The sequence below is a fragment of the Ochotona curzoniae genome, unplaced genomic scaffold (assembly GCF_017591425.1).
Source record: "Ochotona curzoniae isolate NIBS_2020 unplaced genomic scaffold, NIBS_Ocur_1.0 contig_2404, whole genome shotgun sequence".
Taxonomy (NCBI): domain Eukaryota; kingdom Metazoa; phylum Chordata; class Mammalia; order Lagomorpha; family Ochotonidae; genus Ochotona; species Ochotona curzoniae.
In genome coordinates this window covers 8606324-8622242 of record NW_024465451.1, presented here as the reverse complement: position 1 = coordinate 8622242, position 15919 = coordinate 8606324, and the positions used below count along the sequence as shown (strand labels likewise).

At 46.4% G+C, this 15919-nt stretch overlaps 1 protein-coding gene across 2 annotated transcripts; it reads left to right on the top strand.

Annotated features, from left to right (window-relative positions):
- The first annotated feature begins 7571 nt into the window (after positions 1-7571).
- LOC121152270 (MYC binding protein) lies at positions 7572-14010 on the top strand. 2 transcript variants are annotated; one of them, XM_040974256.1, is made up of 6 exons: positions 7724-7804; positions 8029-8101; positions 11257-11305; positions 11552-11681; positions 12720-12795; positions 13189-14010. In XM_040974256.1, the coding sequence occupies exons 1-5, from the start codon at positions 7790-7792 to the stop codon at positions 12762-12764; spliced, it is 312 nt and encodes a 103-aa protein (XP_040830190.1). In that variant the 5' UTR covers positions 7724-7789; the 3' UTR covers positions 12765-12795; positions 13189-14010. The 2 variants fall into 2 exon arrangements, with proteins under 2 accessions (XP_040830189.1, XP_040830190.1); XM_040974255.1 differs by having other exon boundaries at positions 7572-7804; positions 12720-14010.
- The last annotated feature ends 1909 nt before the right edge of the window (positions 14011-15919 follow it).

The window sequence follows — 15919 nt, the reverse complement described above, 5'->3', positions numbered from 1 at the left end:
ATGTTGGCTTTTGGGCCTGGCACCGTGGCCTAGCGGCTAAAGTCCTCGCCTTGGATGCGCCAGGGATCCCATATGGGTGCGGGTTCTAGTCTCGGCAGCCCACTTCCCATCCAGCTCCCTGCTTGTGACCTGGGAAAGCAGTTGAGGACGGCCAAAGCCCAAGGCTTTGGGATCCTGAACCCGTGTGGGAGACCTGGGGGAAGTTCCTGGCTCCTAGCTTCAGACCAGCTCAGCTCCAGCCATTGCGGTCACTTGGGGAGTGAATCATCGGATGGAAGATCTTCCTCTCTGTCTTTCCTCCTCTCTGTATATCTGACTTTGTAATAAAAATAAATAAACCTTTATTTAAAAAAATCTCTTTGTAACTTGCAAGTAAAAGTAAATAAGTATATTTTACAAATTTATATTTCTCTAGGCTGAATCATTTCCAGGTTTTTATTAATAATTTATGTGTGCACATATGTAACTTATAGAGTAGACATGTATATATAAATGCTTACATTTAATCTGAAAGGTAACTCTGAGAAATTTCTTTTTTTTAAAATAAGATTTATTTATTTTTATTGGCAAGTTATACACAGAGGAGGAGAGACAGAGAGGAAGATCTTCCATCCGATGATTCACTCCCCAAGTGACCACAACAGCTGGTGCTGTGCCGATCTGAAGCCAGGAGCCAGGAACTCCTCCAGGTCTCCCATGTGGGTACAGGGTCCCAAGGCCTTTGGCCATCCTCGACTGCTTTCCCAGGCCACAAGCAGGAAGCTGGGTGGGAAGCAGGGCTTCTGGGATTAGAACCGGTGCCCATATGGGATCTCGGGTATGCAAGGCAAGGACTTTAACCACTATGCTATTGCGCCGGGCCCTGAGAAGTTTATTTTCATTGAGAGAAAGGGGATGGCAATCTTCCATCTGCTGGTTTACTTCTCAAATGCCCACAATATCCAGGGACAAACCAGGCCAAAGCCACAAGCCCAGAACGCCATCTTGTCTCCCACATGGGCAGCAGGGGCCTAACTACTTGAGCCATCATCTGGTTGGGCCTTCCAGGGTGCACATTTGCAGGAAACTGGTCCAGAAGCAGAAGATCCAGGGACTGAACTGGCCCTCAGGTATGGGATATAGGCCTCCCACATAGTAGACTAAGCTCCTGCCACTGCATGGCTGCCCCTGAAAAATCATTATTAATTGGCAAAAGGGGTCAGGAAAGAACTATTCATCAGCCATGGCCAACTGCCCCCTCAGGGACACCCCTCCCTGGCTGGCCACTATCTCTGAGGAGACCAATGCCCCAGAGTATAATGCTGTGCTACTAAGAGAAAATGTAACAGAGAAACAGGATTTATCTGACCATGAAATTGGACATGACCCACTAATTATTTGTTCTGATGATCAAGAAGGTATTGTTTCATTATGGCTATGTTTTATTGGATATCCCCAATCCCAAAAATGATGCTTAAACACATACACACACCCCTATCTCCTCGTGCTTTTAAATTGACATTATGGCTATATTTTATTGGATATCCCCATTTCCAAAAATGATTCTTATACACACACACTCCTACCTCCTGGTGCTTTAAATTGACATCTTCTGATTGACTGTACTGTTATTAGGACTATTGGAAACATTCTTTACCTGTGATGTCCAATAAATTAGCCACTAGGCACATGCAGCTCTTTAAACTTGTGTTAAAATTAATTACAATTTCAGTCACTGCGATAGGCAAGCCATGGTACATGTAGAAGGTGTCCACATTACCAGACAGCATGAAAATTAATTTTACTGTTGCAGAAAGTTCTATTGGACACTGCTGAGCAAGTGTCTACTAGAAGCAACTATCAGAAGCAAGAATGAGCAGAAAGGGAAAAGATTACAGCTACTGGCTGACCCCCTGAACTGCCCGCAACTGGCCCTGCTCTGCCGTGGGCAGGGCGCATGTCCAGAGGTCAAGGTGAAGATGGCCACGGACTCACTTCCAGGCGTGAGTGACTTCTCAGATTTACTCAAGCTAAAGAAGGTTTTTGTTAATTTCTCTTGCTTAGCTAATTAAGAAAGTTGCTTAAAATGTGTGACTTCTATCGTGCTGTGTTTAAGTATACTCATTTTCATGTCATGTGCTATGAAAGCTTTCATTCGTAGCTGAATAATAGTGCTCCTGCTTTTAGTATATACTATATTCTTGTTCTTTAAACCAAAAAAATTTTTGATTTCTTTTTGTGATGACTACGGTGGTCATGAGGAAAATTAAAATATATGCAGTTATAAAAGATGAAGTCAATGGTAATTACACTATCCAGAGATAACCACAGTTACTATTTTAATGAATAACTTCTAGTTATCTATGTATCTCTACCTATGAGTAAATTTATAACAGGGCTCTTAGTATGAATTTCATTGACACAACATGTCAAACGTCTTTTGTACTGGTCTATACTCACGTTACAGGTCACACAGTATTCCAGTCTTTTTCACCACTATTTATTTTATTGATCTTCTCTGAGTTGATAATTATTTTGGATGTTTTCAGTTTAGCACTATTAGAAACAATAACATAATAAACATGTTTGCTTACATCTGGAAGTGTTTCGCATTATTAGGTCACAGTATGTGACTGTTAGTAAGTCAACAGAAACTTTCTCTGAGGCAAATAACTAAATTTTAGACGTATCATGTGTCACAAGGCTTAGGAAATGTACAAAGTCTTAAAAAAGGAACTGAAGCCATTTAGTAGAAAGCCAAAATTGTCACCGACATTGCTAAATTAAACAAATACATTTTTAACAAAAAAACAACTGTCTTTAACTTTTAAATGCAAATTTCATGCTTTCCCAGAGAGAAAAATCACAGTTTGAAAATAAGGCTGATTCTAGTGCTACACGCATCAGGACTTTGAGTGTCAGCTCCAGCTGTGTGGCCGTGGGTAAAACCAAGACATGCAAAATGCAGGAAACCAGTGTCTGCCCCACGGGCTTTTTGTGATGGACACAATTTTACAGCTACTGGGCCCTACTATTTGTGTGACATTTCAAAGCAGAAGACATTCACTCTTTTCTTTCCTCGGGGGTACAGTTCCTATGATATCAATCTGACTATGGAATCCATTTTGGCTGATAGTGCAAGCAGTTAAATTATAATGTGCCTAGCTGTTCCCTTAAACAAAGAAATCAGCTGCATGTCTAAGTAGGTCAAACAGTGATCCAACAGAAATTTCTATAATACTACCATATCCATGATCAGTTTATTTCAAGTAGTATCTAAGAATATTCTAAGACCATAAAATAGCTGAGAATTCTTCAAGTTCATTTTGACATGATAAAAATTTGGATACTTTTTTTTATAATATGGTGTGAAAATTCTATAAATACTGATAAATATTCCTGAAATGGATTTCTGGAAATGTTCATCAACTCCCAGAAAGAAACCTCTGGAATTTAGATATTTAAATGTGGATTTAAAATTCTTTTACCGTGAGCCAGATGTGTTTGCTCTTGCTTCATTAAATGTTGTTATGTGGTGGAATTATCAAATGAAGCACATTCCTTTTTAAATGTCAATGAGATTTTAAAAATCACCAACTAATAGAATTATGATTCTTTATGAAGGACTACACTATTGTAACAAAATGGGGATAATCTGGCGGGGGTGGGAGTTTGAGGGGGAATCCCAGCTTATACAAAATTGTACCACATAATTCTAAATTCAAAATAAAAAAATACATTTAAAAAAATCACCAACTTTGATTACATCTATATAAAATAATCAGTAATAATAGGCTTATAAAGTCAAGTCAGTTGTCTTAGAAACCTTTCCAGAAAACAAGAAGAAAATACGTCAATAAACTTCAGCTAAGTAAGGTGACTCTTCTCTGATAGGGACTATTGCAATTCTATTTTTTATTTTATCTACTTGACAGAGTTATGGGAGGGCGGGGAAGAGAGAGAGGTATCTTATATCCATTGGTTCATTTTCCTAATGGCAACAATGGCAGGGCCAGGTTGAAGAAAGGAACCAGCAACTCCAATCTGGTCTTCCAGAGGGTGCAGGGGCCCGAGTATTTGGGATACCTTCTACTGCTTCCCCAAGGACACTAGCAGAGAGCTGGACTGGACATGGAGCAGCTTGGGACATGAGCTGGTACTCATTTGGGACGCCCTTGTTGCAGACAGTGGCTTAACCCTCTGTGCCACAATGCCAACTTGTTGCTCCATTCTTTTTCTCTTAAAACATTTTTCTTTTAAGATTTATTTATTTTTATTTGAAAGGTAGATTTTTACAGAGAGAGAGGGCGAGACAGAGGGAGACGTGTTCCTTGCGCTGGTTCACTCCCCAAAAGGCTGCAATAGCCAAAGCTGGACTGATCTGAAGCTGGGAGCCGGCAGTTTCTTGTGGATCTCCCATGTGGGTACAGGGTCCCAAGGACTTGGGCCATCTTCTGCTGCTTTCCCAGGCCTTAAGCAGAGAGCTGGATTGGAAGTGGAGCAGCTGGGACTTGAACTGATGCCTGTATGGGATGCCAGTACCAGAGCATAGAGGATAAGCCTGATGTGCCACTGCAAGGCCTCCTGTTATTTTGTTTAATACAGGTCATGCATACTTCTCTGTCAGGTATTTCCTTTTTTAAAGCACTGCTTTATGGGGGCCCAGCAGCATGGCCTAGCGGGTAAAGTCCTTGCCTTGCATGTGCCGGGATCCCATATGGGCGTCGGTTCTAATCCTGGCAGCTCCACTTCCCATCCAGCTCCCTGCTTGTGGCCTGGGAAAGCAGTCGAGGATGGCCCAAAGCTTTGGGACCCTGCACCCACATGGGAGACCTGGAAGAAGTTCCTGGATCCTGGCTTCGGATCAGCCTAGCATCGGCTGTTGCGGTCACTTGGGGAGTGAGTCACCGGACAGAAGATCTTCCTCTCTGTCTCTCCTCCTCTCTGTATATCTGACTTTCCAATAAATAAATAAATCTTAAACCTGCTTTATGATGTCTAAACATATTTCATTTAAAGTTCCTGACATATGACATACATTCTTGGTATCAGATGATCAGTGTTGTTTAGGGAAAAAAACGAAGCAACCAGCCTATGAACGGGCGATGGTATGTTGGTGTTTTGGCTGCAGGTTGGCTTCACCCAACAGTACTCCCTTCAGAGTAGAACACAGCTGCCTCCTTTCTGACAGGGTGCAGGGATGAGATGGTGGCTGAATAAACCCGGGGGCCTGAGTGTCCCGGGAGGTATTCGGAGGAAGCTCCCATCCACTGTACCACGAGCTAAAGCTCTGGCTCCCTGTCCTGATCACGTTTTGAATGCTCGTTCTGGGTGTAGCAGCTGAAGACGTGTGGGCCGATGAGCAGTCTGGCTTCCTCTGCAACACCCAGCAGCCAGGCTGCAGGGACGCACGCTGCGCCCGGGCCTTCCCCATCTCTCCGTCAGGTACTGGGCGCTGCAGGTGATCTTTGTGTCTTTGCCATTTCAGGTCTACATGGGCCATGCTTTGTACTGACAGAAGGTTCTGGAGAAAGAGAGGCAGAAGGTGAAAGTGCAATTAAGGAGGGAACTGGAGGGAGGCCTGGAAATGTCTGGGGATGGGGGACACCAGAGCATGAGCACTGTCAGCTCGGACAGAGGACACAAAGCCAAGCTCAGCTCCGGGGAAGCCTGCAGTGCACCTATGTGACCCACATTTTGCACAGGATCTTGTCAGTGGAGAAGCCAACAGGCAGAGCAGTGTATCCTAGTTTAAGCCTGTCTTTTGCAATTCGGGCAGCTCCTGGCAAGCACAGGCTGGAGGCTGGGCAGGACACTGCGCTTTCGAACATGACGTGTCCACTCTGTCCTGCCTGCAGCCCTCTTCCATGCATCAGCTCCAGGAATCGCAGGGATGCTCATCACAACGTTTGGAAAAGAAGCTACTGGGAATGAGTCAAGAGAAAACAGAGAAACTGACGGCTGAGTCGGCCGAGGAAGCCCCTGCGGCCCAGGTCGCTGCTCTGTGTCAGCTGTGCCTCGGTCAGCTCTCTGTCCCTGCAGACCCAGGAGGCTCAGTGCTCCCCAGCGTCGCTCTGCAGAAGGTAAAAGCTGCAGGTCACCTTCTAAAGCAGAACTCCAGGGCCTGTTAGCAGAGGGCACCGTGAGAGCCTTGGCACCCTCATGGTGGGGCCTCCCATGATGATGTCCCATGCACTACCCACGCCCAGGGAAAACTGTGCTGTGAGCCTGAGTTGGTCCAGCTGTCCCCCACATCCCACGGTGTCCCTGACAAGCCACCTCACTGGGCGGCGGCTTCCCACTGACCTTCAGAGCTGAACAGCCGTTGGCTTTGGGACATGGTGCCCTTGTGTTGTTAGAGAAGCCCATGGCTACAGAGCATGAGTGAGCATGTAAGGCCAGCTGTCCAGGCCGACAACTGGGAGCCATTTCAGGAAAGGAAGACCAACCCTCCCCATGAGCCCCAGGGGAACACGTCTGAATTCAAAGATCAGGAATTGCCAAATTCAGGTTAATTATATTTATAAATATATGCACATATGTACACATCATATATATAACTTCACACATGTGTATATACATATATTATGCATATTTACCTATATATAAAGCTTCCAGAATGTGTGAAACTGATTAGGTGAAAATTGCATGTTCAGGGCCCAGCATGGTGGCTCAATAGGCTAACCCTGCTCCTGTGGCACTGACATCCCACATGGATACCGGTTCGTGTCCTAGCTACTCCACTTCCCAGTCAGCTCCCTGCTTGTGGCCTGGGAAAGCAACAATGAGCCAAGGCCTTGACACCCTGCACCCACGTAGGAGATCGTGAGGAGGCTCGAGGCTCCTGGCTTTGGATCAGCACAGCTCTGGCCGTTGCAGCCATCTGGGGAGTGAACTGGCACATGGAAGGTCTCTTTTTATTTCTCTGTAAATTTACTTTTCAAATAAATCCTTAAAAATATATTTAGAAAATCACACGTTCAAGACCCATGCTTGACGGTTTGGAATAGTATTATCTCTCAGAATGGACCCATTATGTTGGGGCATTGTTCCTGAACTATGTAATGCCTAATTTTTAGCTGCCAATTCCTTTCCTTTGGGCAGTAGGTTGGTCCTGTGCATCACAGGATTTCATAGTTTTTTTTTCTAATAGGCTGCACCCAGATGTGTAAGGAGTGTGAACAAAGTAAGATCTTTAAGAGACCTGTGATTGCTCTCACCGGTTTACAGCACCGTAATTCACCCGGGCCTCGCCACCTGACCCGGCCTCATTCCCAAAGGCGCCAGGGCCGAGGCCCGCGCGTGGGAGCGCTCCGGGAACTCCCGCGAGCACGTGGCCGCTCGGCCTCCGCAGGCCCACGCCCACGTGCAGAAGCTGCGGCCGGCACACACGCGTGTCCACCCGGACGCCCTCTCGCAGGATGTCCACCGAGCAGAGGCTCGGCCGAGGCGGCTCCGCACGGCAGCCGAGGCCACCTCCGGGAGTCACACCTCTCTCCTGCCACTCGGCCCGAGCGACCCCAGGCCGGCCTCTCCCCTCGGCAACCGAATCGTCGCGGGGACCGGAAGAGGAAAGAGGGCCGCCGCTCCGACGGCCCGAGGGGCGGGCGCGCGCAGCCTCCCTCGGCTACTCCCGCGCCGGGGGAAATCCAGAGCGTCCCGGTCGCCATGAAAACAGGCCACACCCCGGCCGGCCGGGCCCGTGGCTCGCCAGTGCGCAGTCGCGCGCGCCCTGCCGCGCATGAGCAGTGCCGTCCCGAGCCCGCCAGCCACGGTCTCCGGCGCCAGCGACGCCGCTGCCGCTGTCACTATGGCCCATTACAAAGTGAGGGGGGCGGGGGGCGCGGCGTGGCCGGGGGCGTGCGGGCGGTCGCCGGCCGCGGGGTCGGCCCCGGGCGGGTGTGGGGGCGGCGGCGGCGCGCGCAGGTGTTGAAGGAGTGGGGGGGCCTTCCGCGGTAACGAGGCGGAGGCGGGCTTGCCGGACTCCCAGAGCCGCCTTCCTGCTCCGGTCTCTGGGCTCCGGCCCCCTGACCCGCCGTGTCTCCTCAGGCCGCCGACTCGAAGCGCGAGCAGTTCCGGAGGTACTTGGAGAAGTCGGGGGTGCTGGACACGCTGACCAAGGGTGAGCATGGGCTCAGACAGGACTCGCGTGCCTCCCCCACTCCCCTGACGGGCCTCGCCGCGGGGGACGGAGGGAGAACAGGTGGTTTGCGTCCAGGGCCTCGGCGAGGTGGCCTGGGGGCCGGACTCCGCCCGAGAGGAGCCTGGCTCGCACTGCCGCCTGTCCCCGCGTCCGGAGCTCAACTCTTGCAAAGTCGCTCCAACTTCCGCCGCGGTGCTTGGAGCAGCCGCAGAGGACGTGTTAGCCGGAGACCCGTGGGTGCACGCCTCCTGCTCCCACTTAGAGCATTTGCGGGGTCCCTAGAAGCATTAAGACATATTTTCCCCTCGGGCCCAGGACAACTGGGGGAAATGACTAGTTAGGAAAAGAGGGCCGTGAGGCAGCCGAGTGGGGTCCAGGCACTGCCCCATTCCTGTTGTGTGTAGGTTTTGCAAATGAAGGTAGAGGTACAGCCTTCAAAAGCCAGAGGACGCAGAAGAGTGGCTATATTGATCTCAGGGTTAAAACTGGAAGTTTACACTGTGTGAGCTCCAGATCTACCAGGTAGATGACAAGTTCTGCAAAGTGGGGAAGGTTCTTGCTGCTTCGGTGAGCTCGCTGTGTGTCACCCAACTCCCTGCCTGGAATTTTCCAGGATGAAGAATGGGACTGGTGGCAGGGATGAGCACAGGGACTGCAGGAGAACCATGGGTAATATGGAAATAATTTGGTATCTGCTCTGTAGGCATAAACCGGGGGGGGGGGGGGGGGGCTATGCTCATGAAGTGGAACTGAGTTCCGAGTCTTAAAAGAAGGCAGGAGTTGCAGTGCCTGTGCATGGGGTGGTAGTTGGAATCGCTACACTAGTTTCCCTGTCTCTTTGCAAATACATTTCAGCTGATGCGGCACTGTGTGGCACTGTGTTGTGTCATTCAAAAATCCCGCAAGTTCTTTAATAACCATTTTACTCAGGCCTTTTGGACACTAACAAGAGTGGCCTTAAAAATGTCCCAGCTCCGTGTACTTACAGCTGGGGAGACACATCATAGAGAAATACATAGTGTCAACTAGTGGCAAGTGTTAGGAATGCAAGCCTAGCAAGGTTAGGGGGCCCAGGGTTAATGGAGCCGTTCAGGCAGTGGCAGGTGGGAGACGCTTTCCTTGAGAAGTCACTTTTGAGCAGAGAACTGAATGAGCTGTTTGGTGTTAAACAGTTGCAGTCATTCTTACAGGTTGATCATTTTCAATCTGAGACATCCAAAATGTGCTGGCACCTGAAATGTGGGAAATTCCGCTGCTTGACAGTCAGAATGCAGACTTGACCTTTAGGCAGTAAGAGGAATGGATCCCTTGGATTCATCCCCAAGAGAGCTCATGTATATGCAAAGATTTCAAAATCTGGCAAAAAAAAAAAAAAATCAAAGTCTGAACCCCTTCTCGGTGCAGGCGCTTTGGATAAGGGATTATCAAGGAGGCCAGGGCGGCTGGGTGGAGCGGGCAGCTGTTGGGCAGCTCTCCACAGGAGAGGCGCAGCCTTCTCTGGCACACACCCCCAGACTCTTACCCTTCAGTCTCTTAAGGAACATCAGACAGCATGGTGTGTCTGTTGGAATGTTTTATTTAACATTTTCAAACATAGGTTCTTCCAATTTTTTTTAAACAGCTCATTCCAAGAGGATTTGAAATTGCTTACAATATTAACACAACCAAAGAGAACTGCAAAGGGGCAAATCGTTTGGAAGAAGAGGCATTCTGGTTACTGACAACCCTGGGTTATGGCAGAAAAGGGGGCAGAGAGTTTAACTTCTCTCACTGCAACAAGGAAGTGTAGTTCATCTGTGGAAAAGCACAGAAAACACCGTTTCCGTTAGATTCTTTATTAAGGTGGTAAGGACTACCAACAAATCCAGAAGCTGAAGGAGGAGGGGAGGAAAGGGTGAGAGTGTTAGTACCCAGTCTTTAGCAAATTATGGTTCAGCAGGGATGAGTGGGAACTAACGGAAGAAGACACAGGCCAGGTGTGAGCGTATACATAAGGGACAAAGCCAACAGCAGCGTCTCCAGAGTGCTGCAGCAGACAGAGGAGAAGGGGAGGGACGGTGGTGCTGTGCTGTGAAGGTCCTGGAGGGAAGATGTTAAGGGTTTGCCTGTTGGATTTTCTCATTCTGTCATACATTATCAGACCTGCAGAAGACCAGGGGGAAGCAGCTAAACTGGCTTACAAGACTCAGCTAGACAGCACCTTTCAAGCATGTACTTCCAGGTTTTATGAGAACTCTCAAGGGGTTTCCTTCACAGAAAAGCCAAGCTCTGGTGGAGAGTTCTGAGGAGTAAACCGTAGGAGGAAATTCTTCACTAAGAATAAGGGTAGCACTCATGAGTTAGAGGATTTGAAACCCCTGGCGAGTGTGTATGATGATACTGACTCTGGGTGAGTTTTTGGTTGGTAGCTTTTGTTGTGCTGAGTTTGCCACTTTGATCCTGAAGAACGCATGGAGCTGAGGCTGCTTGCAATAATTAGCATCTTCCTGTTGATCCTAAATTTTCTCCAGATTTTCCTCTGCCTGTAATGCAGGTCACCGACTTGTTAGACCGGATTGACACGTCAGCCTCTGAACTGTTGCTCCAGTGATTATCTTTGTGTCACCCCGTTGGGGCTCCATGCAGCTGCCTGGAGTGATCCTGTCTCTCTCCTGCTTAGAACTGTTTAATTATATGCCTGTTGCTCTTGGGATCAAAGTCCAACCCAGCCCAGGTGCCCCTCTGCAGTGTGGCGCCTGACCACCTTTCCAGCCACATCACTCCCAACTCCCATCCTGCCATACTTGAATTTGCAGTTGGATGCTGTGGTTGACTTGTGCTGGGCCCTGCTGTTTGATCTGTACCACTCATGGCCTAGATCTCAGGCCTCTCTCCCTGAAGCCCAGGCTGAGATAGTGGTGCTCCTGTACTGCCTGCTCGGTGCTCTGCCTGTTCCTTGCTTATCTTCTGCGCTATGCTGTGTAATCCGTGTCAGCAGGACCATTCTGTCCTGAGCACCACTGTATAGACTGTCCTAACGATGCACTTAGCCTGTGGTAGGCAGTTTGTACTTACTGGCCTAAGAAATAGAATCTCAGCCATTGTAAAAATGTAAGACTATAATTGTTGCTTTCTCTGCTTTTTTTGATTTGCAGTGTTGGTAGCCTTATATGAAGAACCAGAGAAACCTAATAGTGCTTTGGAGTATCCTTTTCACCTCTGAAGTCAGCTCAAGGCCTCATTTTGGAGTGTCTCGTTTTTTTTCCCCTCACAGATAATTTTAAAGCACTTTGGCTTATTGAAAGAATTATTCTCCTTTGAGTTTTTGGAAAAATCTCTGGGTAAATATTGGTGGCAGGGTGGGTGAATGGTCAGTGATGTGAATGCTACCTTGGGTTACTTAGGAGGTTCACTTTGCTCTCAGCAGTAAATTCTTAACACTGACATTAGCTTTTTAAAGCATCACTTAGGAGCTGCTACCCCAGAAAATCCAGAGATAGAGCTGCTTCGCCTAGAATTGGCAGAAATGAAAGAAAAATATGAAGCTATTGTAGAAGAAAATAAAAAACTGAAAACAAAGGTAAATCTTAAAAAAAGGAATTCATGTTAAAATAATTTCATCTTCAGTGATTCTGTAATCAAAGCCTTACTAAAATTGGCCCGAGATAGGTGCCTTCTAGTCTGATTCAGTGCAAGGCAAAGTTAGGAAAACTCGAGGAAACCTCAAGATGAATTCAACAGGACAAGCAGAATGTGGTCAAGAGCAGGCTCTTGGGTGCTTGAATCCACAAAAAAATGAAAATACTGGTTCGTGTTGCTCAGAAGTAAATGAGAGTTGTGAGTCTTAAAGTAGCTGATTGAATTAGGTCACTCTTTGTAAGTGGCACCTCTTGGGGTGGTGTGTGTGTAATCTGCATGGTCATAGATGGTAACCCTGAATGAACAAATCAGTGCTGAAGATTTTTCTTTGTTGATAAGTTTTCAATTAGTCAATTAGTCTTATCACATTTGGAATCACATAATGTATTTTGTGTGACCCTAGGTATTTCTCATCATGTGTTTTATTTTTCAAAGCTCAGTGAAATACAAACTTTTGGATCCAACAGCTAATGGGAAGAACCCAAAGCTTAATGTCCTGTTCTTCCAAGAAATTACACCTTTGCATGAAAGAAAAATGCATCACCTTAAATAATCTAAGATTCTACAAGGCACTAATGCTTATTAACCTCTCCGCACCTTTTAAGTCAAAGGCATTAGTTACTTTGCATTGGTTAGATTGATCCATGTCACATACCATCTTTTCTCTATTTTTTAGGGGGTAAGTTGAGTTAAACTTGGTGGAGAGGAAGAAATTCCTTATTATAAGCCACTACATCTTTGGGAAGATAGAGACTATTACATACTAAGTATCTGAACAGGACAGTCATGAGTTAGGGTTTTAGTTTTCTAAAAAGGGATTTTGAGTAGGTTGGCTGTTAAATTGAAAATCATTGGATGGTTTCAGGATAGACATAGTAATTGATATACTTCAACTTATTGATTTAGTAGCTAAACTTGTATTTTTTTTAACCTAGTTTAGAATAAAATTCACCTAAACTCCTCTGTCTTTGCCCCATAGCTTGCTCAGTATGAACCACCTCAGGAGGAGAAGCGTGCTGAATAGGATTCTTCTCAGTTGAAAAGACACTGAAATGGTTTTGTATGACTTAAATAGTTTGTATAGTATATAATCTTTTCTGAACAGATGCTATAGAACTTTTAATATGTTAAATTCACCTATTACACTTTAATTGTTAAAAACACATATATTAGAATCACCAATAAAAACTCAATATAACTTTCTTTGGGTCTTACAGCAGGAGAATCCAAAGTAAATCCTGGGAGAAAACAAACAACAGCAACAACAAAAAAGCCATTTAACATTACATGATCTTAGAAACACTGTTTATTATCTGATGAGGAGTGATGGGATGGAGGTGTGTTTTAGCCAAGAGAGGTTAGCGTGGGGCTGTTACTTGGTCAGGATGTGAGCACAGGTACAGTCATTATTTAACATGAAGCTGACACTGTTGTTTATATTGCTGTAGGCAGCTAGAGAGATCTGTGAGACTTGAGATGCACCTGCGGCGGGCTCCCCTGAATCTGCTGTTCTGGTTTCTGTACTGCGGAATAACTTGGAACAAGTAACTCATCTTTGCCACCACTTTGCCTTAGAGAACTCTGTGTGTGCCAGCCTGAGCGCTGGCACCACGTTTTCCTTCTATGCAATCAGTGCCCTCTCTGATACTGTTGCCTTGCTTTGCTCAGTGCCTCCTTGGGTCCCAGCTGCACACTGGCCTTTCTATGTGTTTAGGAACAGCAGTTACCCTGATTGTACTTGATAGAACTTTAAACAGATCACACTGTTCTCCTGCCTTACTGCATTGTTTAACATTGAGCACAACAACAGAGGGAATAGAGAATTAGGGGTTCACACGCACAAGCTGAAATGCAGAGGGAAAGGAGCACACACTGTGGGTGTAATCACAGTGCTCCCCCCACCTTCAATTTTTTTTCCCCCTAACCTTGAATTCATTTTATCTTCATTATCCCTGTGAAGTAGGTAGGGCAAATCTGAGAGGAGGTTGGGTGTTGAAATTTTGGGCCAAAGACTGATGTTGATACAAAATGTGCACTAACTGTAGAACTCGGGCACATCAGTTTACTGTTGGGAGACACTTTCCTCATCTGTCAAATGAGAAGTCTGCTGCCTACCTCACAGGGTTGTTGTGAGGGTCAAATGAGAATGTATGTGAAAGATTTGTAAACGGTAAAGCACTGTATTGTCTGTCAGTCCTTTTTCCCCCAAAGACCTGTAGTTAGATGTTTGTTTTACTGCTCACGGATAGACATTTTAAAGAAGCTTTATTTCATGTATTCTGTCCCTGTTGTTAGAGAAACTGTATTTATTTTTCAATCAAAACACAGCAAAACGATCCAAGGAAAGCTGGTTTAACTAGCAAGAGCCGTGGCGCCTGCTGGGAACTGTGACCAAGCCAATTGTGAGGGCATTTTAATCAGCCACGTTGGCAGGAATGTGGCAGTGGTCTGTGTCTCTCTTAGTCACAAGTTTGTTTTTGGAGGGGGGCCAGATGCTACTGGAAGAACACAGATTTGGATGGATTTCTCTTGTACTGAGTTGAGTGCCTCCCACATGGGCAGCGCTGAGCTGAGTGTGATAAAGATGAATGACTTGAAGTTGGTTGTGAGACATATGTATAAACAGTTACAGTGTGGGTTAGGATGTGCTGGGAACCATATGAATAATAAAACACGGCCCCACGAAGAGTTTGGAAGAGAGGGAGACTTGGCTTCTTCAATCAGCAGTTAGTACCACAGCCTCTCCGCTTAGACAAGCCCAAGCTGTCTGTCTCCTGGCAGCCCACCCTCATCTGCTTCTTCTCTCACGGGGCTAGAATCCACGCTTGTCACTGAAGTCAGGTGTCTCTCCTGTGGCAGTGTGTGGGAGGGATAATCACACTTCCGGGGGGACTGACCTGCTCCAGTGCTGTGCTGGCCAGTGCTGCTGAAGAACTGAGGGTTAGCCTGGGTTCTGCAGGTGTCATCCTTAACATTCCCTTCAGGAATTTGAACAAAGACTGGTATATCAGCGGCTCTCCAAGCCAACAGAAATGGACCCAACCAGATCAGTTCCTGCAGTGCCTACACTGCTTTATTTATAAAATAGAGATTTCATGTCTTGCCTACCTCACAAGATAGTCGTAAGGATCGTATCGAACATAATGGATGTAAAAGTGCCTTGCAAACTGTAAAGGACTACATATGGAGCAGATGGGAGAAATGCCAGATCTAAGTGCCACAAAATTGGAAGGGCTGGGTGGTAGATTATATTGAAATAAGCTTTCAAATGACTAACAACCTGAGCACCCAAAACATTGAAATCCCAAGTCTTATATTTAGGATAGAAAGTGCGATGATCCAAGCCGAGGCACTAGGATGGCAGGGAGAGGACCACTGACTGTAGACACTTTGCACTGGAAAGCATTACTAGAAATATTACCCAAAGACGGCTGGTGTTGCTTTCAAAGTCACAGGGGTTGTGAGGGCTGTCAGGAAGCTTGAATTTAAGTGGACAGTGGACCTGCAGGGATATGGGATTTGAAATTATATGGCCACCGGACAGGGTAGCCACTGGCTACATGTGGTAATTAAAACTAAATGAAAATTCAGTTTGAGGGCTAAATCCACCTGTGGCTGGTGGCTACCACACGCACCGAGCTGTACCAACACAGAACATTTTGGTAATGACATAGTTACACTGGACAGTGTTATAGGAAGAATGGTTCAAGGAGCACATGGAACAGAGAAGAGTAAGTGGGTAATGACGATGACCAAAATAGATGAAGGGTTGTCGTGAAACCACGACTACCATACTGCTCCACTATTTTTGGTGTCAAGGGGATTTTCAGCTTTAATAAAAAACTGGGATTGGTGGCCAGATGAGAGATAGTGAGTCCTCCTCCTTCTAAACTGTCATCCGCCTCCCCTCCATGGATGCCACGTTTATGGACTAACCAACTATGGTTTGAAAATGTTGGGGAAAATGGTGTGTGAACATATGCAGACTTTTTTTTGGGGGGGGGAGGTTTATTATCTCTGAAACAGTATGACAACCATGTTTACAGTATTCTTGTATTAGATAAGTAATCCAGAGACAATAAAGGATATGGGGAGCTGTGTACAGACGACTTGCAAATTCAACACCATGTTACACAAGGAACTTAAGACTACCATTTGGTATCCTGGAGGGTCTGGCTG